At 37.5% G+C, this 12,477-nt stretch overlaps 1 protein-coding gene across 1 annotated transcript; it reads left to right on the top strand.

Moving 5' to 3' along the window:
- Nucleotides 1–5,869: 5,869 nt before the first annotated feature.
- Nucleotides 5,870–6,814, top strand: Or5ak24 (olfactory receptor family 5 subfamily AK member 24). Its single transcript, NM_001000283.1, has one exon. The coding sequence runs from the start codon at nucleotides 5,870–5,872 to the stop codon at nucleotides 6,812–6,814; it is 945 nt and encodes a 314-aa protein (NP_001000283.1).
- Nucleotides 6,815–12,477: the final 5,663 nt, after the last annotated feature.

The following is a 12,477-nucleotide window of genomic DNA, read 5'->3' as shown; positions in this document are numbered from 1 at the left end:
CCTTGGCTGATTCTCCCCCAACGATTTCATCCTACGTAATAACCCTAGGCTTGCATAATAACCAGAGCTTTGATGCTGGTAAAGTGTCCATATGGTTATATGGCATTTTCTCACTTCTTTAGATAGATTTCCAGATCCTTCATGTTAGCCAAGACATCAAATATCCAACAGAGATCTCTCTCATCTGCCACTTAAAAAACACTACCCCAACCACCTACTAGTTCTAATTCAAGTCAATCACTAGTCTCATCTTTATCTTAAAATCTTGCCACCTTGAAAAGGTCATAAGTAAAATCATATACTATAGGACCTTTGCAAATTAGATGTTACCATAGAGAGTCACCATTTGTCCACGTTTCTCTCTCTCTGATTCTAAGTGCTGTTTCATAGAGTAATATAACGAGATTTGTTTAACCAACAGTTTGCTAAAGAACATTTTAGCTGTTGGCACTTTTAAATTATTGCCAATGAAGCTTTTTAAAAAAATTTTTTTGCACATTTTGACATAAGCATAAGTTTTGTGTAAACAAAATTGGCTGTGAGTACACGGACTGGACTGTGTGTTTGGATTCCTTAAATACTTCCAAGTTATTTTTGTAGAATAGTTATGACATTTTACATGCCCACAACAATCTATAAAAGACCCGTAGCACCAAGTCTTTGCCAGTTTTAGTTTTGCCACTGTTTTTACATTAGCAATGGTGATGGCTGAGCAGTAACATCTCTCCATGCCTGGTATGATACCCATCATGTTGATAATTCACACCTTCTTAATGGCTAATGAAGCCTGAGTGGTTTTCATGAATTCATACATATATTCCCCCGGTGCAATAGTCTTTTCCTATATTCTTCTATTTTCTAGTTTGGTTTTTCTTTTATTCTCTGTGGAATAGTGGTTTATTTGGCTTAGATATAAAACCTTTTTTCAGCAACTCCACACTAAAGCTTTCATTTTCTTAACCAAGTTTTTTAAAAGTTAAACTTTAAATTTTGAGGATTTATTTGTTTATTTTTGTTTATCTATTTTACTTTGAATGTCATGGAATTCTTCATTAGCTGGAGGACATAAAACTCACACTACTTTTGTAAGTTTTCATGACTGCATTTGTATATTTAAACATATTGTGTATGTGGAGTTATTTTTATGTAGTATGCTGTTTCAATTGAGCATACATCATCATCCTAATGATAGTCAAATAATCTAGCAGTATTATTTTTCAGTGATTTTGCATCTTAATCAAAATCTAATGGACACACCTGTGTTGTTTACCCTTGGGAGCCCTAATGTGCTTTTATTATGTGCCTGTTCCTCCAATATTGGAGTGTTGGTTAGCATAGCAGCATTTTTTAAAATGTCCTGGAAAGATATTGTGTAAATTTGTTTTTCTCATGGAATATCTTGGTTTCTCCATCTATGGTAATTGAGAGTTTTGCTGAATAGAGTAGCCTGGGCTGGCATTTGTGTTCTCTTAGGGTCTGTATGACATCTGTCCAGGATCTGTTGAGAAGTCTGGTGTAGTAGCCTGAAAGCTTGGAACACCTAAGAAAAAATTCACAGATCATATGAACTTCAAGAAGGTAGACCAAAATGTGGATGCTTCGTTCCTTCTTAGAAGGAAAAACAAAATACTCACAGGAGGAAACACAGGGACAAAGGTGCAGGGACTGAAGAAAAGGTCATCCAGAGACTGCCCTCCCTGGAGATCCATCCCATATGTAGCCACCAAACCCAGTCACTATTGTGATGCCAAGAAGTGCTTACTGACAGGAGCCAGACAGATATGGGTGTCTCCTGAGAGGCTCTGCCAGAACCCTACTGATACAGATGCTTACAGCTAACCATTGGACTGAACAAGGGGACACCAATGGAGGAGTTAGAGAAAAAAAAAGTCCTGAAAAAAGTGGAGTGCTGCATGCAATTTTTTCTTCATTTTGTAATCATTTGTTGAGAATTTTATACAATGTATTTTTAACATTTTAGCCTCTCCCCCAACTCCTCCAAAATCCACACCTCTTTTTACTAACCTTGCCCCCACACACATACACCTTGTAAAACTCATTAAATCCAGTTTGTGTTACCCAAATACTTGTGCATGTGCAGTCATCTAGTAGAATATGGTCAACCTGCTAGGGGCCACAGCCATAAAGAAAACTGACTGTCCCGCTCTCAGCAGCCATCCATTTGTCAATAGCTCCTCAACTAAGAGTTGACTTCATGTTCAACCCCTGCTTCCATGCTGGGACTTTGTCTGGCTTAAGCTACCCCAGGTCCTTTGCTTCTGTATCACAACTGCTGTTAGTTCGTATGTACAACTGTTACGTTGTCTCAAAACAGTTTCCTCATTACCATCTACTGCCTCTGGCTCTTACTCTTTTGCTCCCTCTTTCTTGACAATCCCAGAGCCATGGGAGGAGAGGTCATTGTGGCGGTGTGTTATTTAGGGCTGAGAGTTCTATAATTTCTCATCCTCTGACCTTTGACAATTGGATGTGTTGCTAGCCATCCACTGAATAAAGAAACTTCTCTGACCATCAGAGAAGTTACCTGGGATACATTAAACTAAGGGTATAATGGTAGGCCATTGGAAATTGCTCTAATACTATTTCAATTCTGCAAATAACAGTGATAGGTACTATACTAGGGCATATAACCCACATAGCCAGAAATTGCCAGTCTTTGACAAGCAGCCACTGGGATTGGCAAGTATAGAAAGTCTGTTGTCAGTATAAAAATGCTATTGCTGTTCATATGGTCACCTTTATTGTAAACTTTCTTCAGCTCCTTAACATAGAGCAATGTAGCTTTTGCAACTAGGATGGTACTGTTTTGTAGTTCCTGAAATGTGTTGCTGGGTAGAACTTTTCGAAATATGATGAATATCAGAACAGGAGTGAGGATATAGTCACCTTGTTCTTGATCTTAGGAGGAAGGCATTTAGTCTTTAATCATCAGTGATAATTTCTGTAGGTTTTTTGCATTGAGTAAGAAATATTAGGAGGTTTTACATACAATAATGAAGAAGTGTTGAATTTTTCCAAATGTCTTTATCCATAAATTTATTTGATTATTTTTCTTCTTTCTGCTGTGAATGTATTTGATTACACTGATTGGTTCCCACATCAGAGAGTAATCATAGACTAAATCTTACTTGATTGTGTATGTAATTCTGTATCTGTGTCCAAATTAAACTTTTGATATTTTGGTTTTTTAAATATTTTGCTTTCATATTGACATGATATTCTGGGGAGTAGTTTTCTGTTTTCATGCTATCTATATCTGACATTAAGGAATAAGTCATTCAAGATAAGTCAAAAATCAAATTTCTACATAATATTTACTTCACCCTTAATTTTGATGTATTCTGCAGGAACATATTTCAGTTGCACTTATGTATTGTGTGTGTGTGTTTGTGTACTTAGAGTAAAATTTGTTCATTCATAAGGAATTCCTTTAATTTTATAATTATATTGTATATGTAAATATATTTACTATAAATGTTTATATATTATGTTATATATTATAAATTTAATAAATATTTATATATTATATTTTATATATTAAGTATACTTATATAATATATTGTAGAAATATAAATATATGTTTGAATATATGATTATTTGATTACATAAATTGGATAACATTTTACTAATAAAAGTCTATTGAATTATAATTATATGAACAAAATAAAACTCTGTTGAGTATGCTACAGAATGAAAATAATAATAGTATTCAACACTAGCATATATTCTTCAGTAATTATCTTGACACTAGCATATATCCATCAGTAGTTATATCTCCATTTATTATCTGGAGAAGGTGTTGATGGTTTGCTGAGTTGTTTGAGTCAAAAGATAATGCTTTTTAATCATACTTCCTGCTTTTTCCCGTGGTGTTTATTTCTGTCTTCAGACTTGGGATATCTAGTGACCAGTGCTGAGTATTTACACGGTAAGTAACAGAAGCTCTGTTGTCTGTGGTAACTGATAGTCTGTGAGTGATCTGCTTTTCAGAGGGCTCTGAATTGATGCTGATAGTTTTAGTACTTCTTCTGGTCCTCTATGGGGAGAACTAGCAATATCAATCCCTGAACACTTTAGGAATTCTACAAGATAAATGTAGTCAATCATAAGCTTCCTCTACAGCTGGCTTAGCATTTGATCTTCTTGATGCTCATAAATCAGTAATCAACAATACTGATTCCATCTTTTGAGGTACAAATGTATACTGTTGTTACAAAATCATATATTTATGACTTTTAATTCAAAAACTTTTATTGTACATTTCATTGAAACAACACCACTTTAAAATAAGACAGACCAGGACTAGAGAGATGGCTCCAGGATTAAAAGCACTTGCTGCTCTTTCAGAAGGCATGAGTATGGTTTCCAGTACTTATATTGTGAATTCACAAGTGCATGTAATTCAAACTCCAGGAGATTGAAAATTCTTTCCTGGCTTCTGCAAACACACACACACACACACACACACACACACACACACACACACACACACACACTAAAATTAATTTTTAAAAACCTTTTTTTTCATCTTTATTTACTTGGGTATTTCTTATTTACATTTCGATCGTTATTCCCTTTCCCGGTTTCCAGGCCAACATCCCCCTAACCCTTCCCCCTCCCCTTCTCTATGGGTGTTCCCCTCCCCATTCTCCCCCCATTACCGCCCTCCCCCCAACAATCACGTTCACTGGGGGTTCAGTCTTGGCAGGACCAAGGGCTTCTAAAAAATCTTTAAGAAGTAAACTACTTATAAAAATGAAAATCCCTAAAATTCAGTGACATAAATCAACAAAATTATAAGTCACGTCAAGTACTCTGTAAGAAATATACACTAGGAAGGAGAACTACTTTAAACTCACTGTGTTCCCCAGAGCCTACCTCTGGAAACATTTCACAAAGTTACAGTGTTCAATCATCACCTAAGTTGTACAAAAACATCATGAAGCCACCAAAATTGTGTAGACTTTATAAATGTCCCAAAAAAAGGTTTGTCTGCTAATTTCAAGAGTTTGAAGCACAATTAATAAACTAATAAAAAATAAATGTGGCTCTTAGCCACGGGGATATCTCTAAAGTCTGCCCTGTACAGGCAGCAGACAGCATGGGCTTCTACAACCTTTCCCCAAACCTCTGAATAAAGTGTTTCAACAACAACAAAAATAAATAAATAAATACATAAATAAATAAATAAATAAATAAATAAATAAATTTGTAAAAATTATATAGGCTTCTTGACATAGTCAACATTTTATTTGTGTATTGCCATGCACAAACACAAATGCCTATATAATGGAGTAGAAAAGTATGACATATGTGTTTCTTATAGTTGTATTTTCAAAGTTGACTTTTCTATGAAGTCATTTAGATGAATCTATTACTAAAATACACGTGCAAAGCAACAAACTTATCTATGTCGTTATTGTGAATATCAAAGTAAAGAATGAAGTGAAAATTAAGTCTTAATTAACCTGGACCTGCAAGATCTCTCAGACACTGAATGACTAACCAGATAGCATACACCAGCTGAGATGAGGCCCCCAACACATATGCAGCAGAGGACTCCCAATCTGGATTTAGTCAGAGAAAATGCTCCTAACCCTCAAGATACTGGAAACCCCAGAGAACTTAAAGGTCTGGTGGGATGGGTGGAGGGACAATCTGGTGGAGATGTGGGGCACAGGGAGAATGTATGGGATGTGGAACGGTTGAAGGGTGGACCGGGAGGGGAATAAAATCTGGAATGTGAAAATTGATAATAAATAAATATATAAGAGAATATTCTTAAATCTGATAACAATTCTTTCTTATTTTACTCCTTTTCTTTTTCACCTATAGACTCTTGGTAGCTATGGCACAAGACAATGGCACCAAAGTCACTGACTTCTATCTTCTGGGATTTGGAGTCCAGAGAGATATTCAGTGTATCCTCTTCATCGTGTTTCTTGTTATCTACGTGATATCTATGGTGGGCAACACTGGGATGATCCTTCTCATCAACACTGACTCCAGACTTCAGACCCCCATGTATTTCTTTTTACAGCATCTGGCTTTTGTTGATATCTGTTATACATCTGCCATCACTCCCAAGATGCTGCAGAACTTCATGGTAGAAGATAAATCAATAACTTTTAAGGGATGTGTAGTACAACTCTTTGTTTATGCTATATTTGCAACCAGTGACTGTTACCTCCTCGCTGTTATGGCAGTGGACCGGTATGTGGCAATCTGTAAGCCCCTTCGCTACCCCATAATCATGTCTCGACAAGTTTGTATTCAGTTGGTAGCTATTTCTTATCTCATGGGATCAATAAATTCCTCAGTACACACAGGATTTACGTTCTCACTGTCCTTCTGTAAGTCAAAGGTCAATCACTTTTTCTGTGACATCCCCCCAATTGTCACTCTTTCATGCTACAACAATGATATTAACTTCATGCTAATTTTGGTTTTTGTTGGATTTAACCTGACATTCACTGTGTTGATCGTTATCTTATCCTACATATACATCATGGCCGCCATCCTAAAGATGTCCTCTACTGCAGGGAGGAAGAAAACCTTCTCCACGTGTGCCTCCCACCTGACAGCAGTCACCATTTTCTATGGAACCCTGGCCTACATGTACTTACAGCCTCATTCGGACAATTCCGAGGAGAACATGAAAGTGGCCTCTGTGTTTTATGGCATTGTGATTCCCATGCTGAACCCTCTCATCTACAGCTTGAGAAACAAGGAAGTCAAAGATGCTATAAAAGCCACAGGGAAAAAATTCCTTAAATTGGATTTAAATTATTAAAATTCAGTACATCATATTATCCAGTAGATGACTATTCATCCAGGATGTCCACAAACCATCAGTGTAGCTTATTTAGTAATGCTGAAACTGAAAACACTGATCTTTGAAATCCTGTCCAGAGACTCTTCCTTCCCTAGAACATTTGAAAATATCTCATACTTCTGATGAGAAGTATATTCACAGAGATTATTCAAATACCAAGAAGTAAATGTTTGTCTGAAAAATTCTTATTTCAAATGTATTTAAGTACATGGAAAATTCCTACTTGTACACTGCCATTATCAAAATGAATGATCATTATATACCCATTCTTTAAACGGTTCTCTAAATTATTTACTATGATATCCATTGCCAGTTCTGTTCAAATTATTGTAAATAATCTTGATGTTAAATAAACCTTCCTATCTACAAAACATCATTTTTACAGAAACTATCATCTGTGCTCTATATTTACATGTATTATTTTCCCTGAAACTTGAAAGTACTTTTTTATTATTGATCATCCTCTTAATTATCCCCATCTTTGGGAAAGGAACTACTGGGAGCATATCCTATTTCTCTCCAATAATTTTTAAGTGAAGTCATCTTAAAACTTACTGGTAAATATCCAGTTTGAAGGCATATGAATCTCTTTCCTTAGATAAATCTCTATAAACTACAGAAACTTGGTGGAAATTATGGTAGAACCAAAGAACCCCTTGAGTCAAAAATCAACCATTAGCAGAAAAGCTTTAGTACCATATTGTACCTCACACCAGTGATCTGAATATCTGTAGGAAAAACCCACTGCAAAACAGTAGAGTGTCACTCGAAGCAAATGGTTTTTCAGGAGACATCTTGATGAAATTATATGATAAGCCTACTATAGACACATATACAAAACTCTAACCATTTAATGTCTGTTAAGACAAAATACTCATTATTATACCCTCCATGTTTATTTCTTTTCAGGAATCTACCAGTCATGCATTAATCTAATTCTTATATTTTATGTGTGCCTTAATGTGAGACTGTACACCACTGGCATATCTGTTGCCTATAATGCCAGAAGAGAGCTTCAGATCCTCTGGAACTAGCACTGTGGGTGGTTGTGAACTATCAAGTCAGTGCTGAAAAGCAAACCCAGGTCCTTGGAAGAGCAACCAGTGCTCCAAACTGTTTAGCCATTTTTTATACCCTTTACATAGTTGTTTCAAAATCAGTAAACAAAGCATATACACAGAGAGTTGAATGTGTCCATTGAGTTAGACTATGTACTACCTAGACCTCACCTACAACAAACTCATGATGGCAGATCATGAATTATGAGTTCCAACAACAGTTCCTGCATATTACTATAGGCACTTAAGTCTTCATTCAGAATTGGAAAAGAGGGGGGATTGATTGATAGTTCAATAAAGTGCTTGAGTTGCAAGCGAAAGAACCTGACTTTTAACTGAAGAACTCACTTGAGGAGCCAAAGTCTGCCCCCCTCACCTTGAGTACCACCCCACCCTGGGACATCCAGATGAGTTTCAATAAATTATTTATTCTTTTAAAAAAGCTTTTCCAACTATAAATCTGACAAACTTCTAATTGTGTGCTTTCAAAATAACAATTTCTGGGTAAAGTAAAAAAGGTATAACCATCTTGGCTCTTGAACCATCCAAGCTGCCCAGAAGCAACAACCAGGATGTTGCAGTGACACAGCTGCCTTTGAGTCGTCCTCCTTTTGTAAGTAATGCTTCACTCATATTCTTAATAAGAACACCAATAAAGATGCTGGTTTACACAAGATCAGAAATATAAATACACACACGTGGGAGCACACATACACGTGCGTGCGTGCGCGCACACACACACCCATACACCCACACACACACACACACACCTACAGTGGTAAGAATGATATTCATACTGCAATTCCTTCTCTGGAACAGTAGGAATGGAAATAAGAAACAGGTAATGGACCCAAAGAAAGTATTGAATCAGGGAAGTGAGCTCTGGTAGCCTAAGTCTGGGAAATAAATTCCTTTGTCTCCATACACTGCCCTCTAAATACTTTAGGGGGGTAAATCTGTCCCTTTCAAATTCACATTGAGGCATTTCTTCATGAACATCATTGCCATCATTTTTCTGCCAATACATGGTTTCTTAAGCTCCAAGAATAAATAAAATTTTTCCATATCTCTATCAGTCCTGGTGTGAATCGTTTTACTTTTTCAAACAGCACCTCAAAATTTGCCCAGCATCTATTCACTACCCACATCCAAAGCTGCTTTCCTATTTTTAAACACTTGAAACAGATGCCCTTCGCTCTGTGTAAAAATTTCAGTCTCAGAGAGTCTGGGCTGCTATAACAAGCTACTATAGCCTAGGTCGTTTCTAAGCAACAGAAATTTGTTCCTCACAGATCTGGAGAGTAAAAGCCTGAAATTAGGACATCAGCTTGATTAGGTTCTGGCAGGGTTCACTTCTGAGATGCAGACTGAAAACTTCCCATGGTAGCTTCACCAGCAAAGGAAGGGAAGAGAGGGGAATAGAGGCTTTTTATGTAATTTATAAGGACATAGTCCTCATTCATTAGGGTCCCAGTATTACAACCTCATGTACATTCAACAACTCCACTTTCTTATTTATTTATTTATTTATTTATTTATCTATCTATCTATCTATTTATTTATTTTTACATCCTGATCACAGCCTCGCCCCATCTCTCCTCTCCTCCCAGTCCCACCCTTACAAATTCTTCCTCCTTTCATTTTTCCTTCCCCTTCTCCTCAGAGAAATGAAAGTCCTCCCCCCCTTTGGGTACTACCCCAACCCTCGATATCCAGTTGCAGGATGCCTAAGTGCATCCTCTCCCACTGAAGCCCAAGGAGGTAGTCCAGTTAGGGGAAAGGAATCCAGTGGCAGGAAACAGAGTCAGAGACAGCCCCATCTCCAATTGTAAGGGAACCCACATGAAGTTCAAGTAACACATTGGCTACACATGTACACCTAGGCTACTGCATCCTAGGTCCAGCCACAACATCCTCTTTGGTTTAGTGTCATATTGCCCTAACTCTTACTGTTTGTGTTCTTATGTTGGTCTTTAGCCATCTGGTTGTCCTCGGATGTCCTTGGTATAGCAGGTATCCAGAAGGCAAGTCTAATGTGAATATTCCCCATGTAGCAGTCCTCCAGTGGGCAACTTTGGACTGCATGTTCTTGGTATAGCAGACCTGGATGTTCCTTTTAATGTGGGCCTGGTGGAGGCTAGCAGAGTAGTTGTCAGACAATGAAGCTCAGGGGATAGCATGCAGTTAGCTCAGGGTAGCTGGACATGCCCTGGAGAATCTCAAATGAATTTACAATCAGTATATAAAATGTGTCCATTGAAGCCACCATTTTGGGGGTTATGTATGAAGAAAAATGGCCTCTGTAGAAACTGTTTGTTTATAATCTGGTTCATAATCAGTTTTACTGATTTTTTCTTTTATTTAAAATTTTTATTAGATATATTTCTTTACTTACATTTTAAATGTTATTCCCCTTCCCGGTTTCCTGTGCCCCCATCCCCACCCCTCCCCCTCCCCCATTCGGGTATTCCCCCATACATCCCCCTTACTGCCCCCCTATATTCCCCTGCACTGGGGGTCCAACCTTGGCAGGACCAAGGGCTTCCCCTTCCACTGGTGCCCCAACAAGGCTATTCTCTGCTACATATGCAGTTGGAACCCTGGGTCAGTCCATGTATAGTATTTCGGTACTGACCTTTTTTTTAATGTCATTTTCCTGGCTAGCTAAAAAGTAAACAGAAAGATATGAAAGTAGAAACTGGTTACTATGATGAATTCTACAAGTTATTCTGGTACGTTCTCCCTCATTTGGACAAGGTGTGTAATCAACCCTCTTCCTCTATTAGATGACCATTTTGTGGATGTTAAAATCTCCACACATATATCATAATCATGAATATTCCTCTCCCATGGCATAAGAGACAGAAACTCACAATGCTGGAAGGGAGGTGCCATAAAATACATGCACACAGAAGGACAGACAAAATTATCAACAACAAATGCTCTAAAATCAAGTGCCAATCAGCTGTGAATCAAGACAGGGATTTGATGCTCTGCATTATAAAGGCCTAAGCAATGGGACTGAGTGATATGGGGAGTTGTCTCTTGGGTCATGGTCACCATGTGCCTGTCAATCTATCCTCCTTGTGGGTTATTTTCAAACTCTGATGGATAAGGTGATGTCCAGATTTGCTCATTGGATTATGAGGCATCAAGTATATGAGAATCAGTGGGGATATTGCAAACTTGCTAATCTTGACTCTCAATATGTGTTGTAAAGAAAAAAATGAATCCTTGCATTCAAGTCTAAGCTTGCACTTTTATCAACAATTGGATGCCTGTTTGTGACTGTAGTCATCAATGAGGAATGCTGAGTGTTAGTTCTTCTGCCCTTTCCTCTCCACTCAGTCACCAACTAAGCAGAAACCCAGAAGCCCACAAAAGCAAGTTTCATCTGTGGCCATGAAGTTAAAGGTTTAATCATAACAAAGGTCAATGTAAATTAAACTCACAGTCTCATTCCACAGAAAGTTACATGAAATGTTTTAATTTAGTAGAATACTAGTTGAATAGATAGATGATTCTATAAAGGGACACTATTTTTACTGTTTTTAAGTTTTAGGAGAAACAAATAAAAAACAAGTGTAAAGTTTTAAATGAATAGTGACCAATGTCTTATTACAGAATTAATTCATGTAACATTGTATATGTTGTCTTTAAATTTAGATGCAATCAGATTCTCTGTTTTATAATTATGTTTTATTTTTACCAATATATGAACATGGATTTTATAAACAACTAAGCATGAGGTTATTTGGCATAGGCAAAGATGTTCAGATTTTTTTCCATCTTTATTAAATTGGGCATTTCTTATTTACATTTCAAATAATGTAAATATTTGAAATATTTACATTTCTTGGTTTCCAGGCCAACATCCCCCCCAACTCCTCCCTCTCCCCTTCTATATGGGTGTTCCCCTTCCCATCCTCGCCCCATTATCACGATCCCCCTGAGAGTCCCATTCACTGGGGGTCCAGCCTTGGCAAGACCAAGGGCTTCCCCTTCCACTGGAGTCCTTACTAGGATATTCATTGCTACCTATGCAGTTGGAGCCCAGGGTCAGTCCATGTATACAGTTTTTGGGTAGTGGATTAGTCCCTGGAAGCTCTGGGTGGTTGGCATTTTTGTTCCTATGGGGTCTCAAATCCCTTCAAGCTCTTCCAGTCCTTTCTCTGATCCCTGCACTTCTTTGCTTCATCCATCTTATCTAGTTTGGTGGCTGTATATGTATGGGCCACATGTGGGGCAGGCTCTGAATGGGTGTTCCTTCAGTCTCTGTTCTAAACTTTGCCTCCTTATCCCATCCTAAGGGTATGCTTGTTCTCCATTTAAAGAAGGAGTGAAGCATCCGCATTTTGGTCTTCCTTCTTGAGTATCATGTATTAGGTGCATCTAGGGTAATTTGAGCATTTAGGCTAATATCCACTTATCAATGAGTGCATACCATGTGTGTTTCTCTATGATTGGGTCACCTCACTCAGGATGATAATTTCCAGTTCCATCCATTTGCCTATGAATTTCATAAAATTGTTATTTTTTGATAGCTGAATAGTACTCCATTGT

This window comes from Rattus norvegicus, chromosome 3 (genome assembly GCF_036323735.1).
Source record: "Rattus norvegicus strain BN/NHsdMcwi chromosome 3, GRCr8, whole genome shotgun sequence".
Taxonomy (NCBI): domain Eukaryota; kingdom Metazoa; phylum Chordata; class Mammalia; order Rodentia; family Muridae; genus Rattus; species Rattus norvegicus.
Note: the sequence above shows the minus strand (reverse complement) of the source record. Positions and strands in the feature narration are given on the sequence as shown.

Coding starts and splice junctions, on each gene's coding strand:
- Or5ak24 (NM_001000283.1), top strand. CDS start 5,870: ATGGCACAAGACAATGGCACCAAAGTCACTGACTTCTATCTTCTGGGA.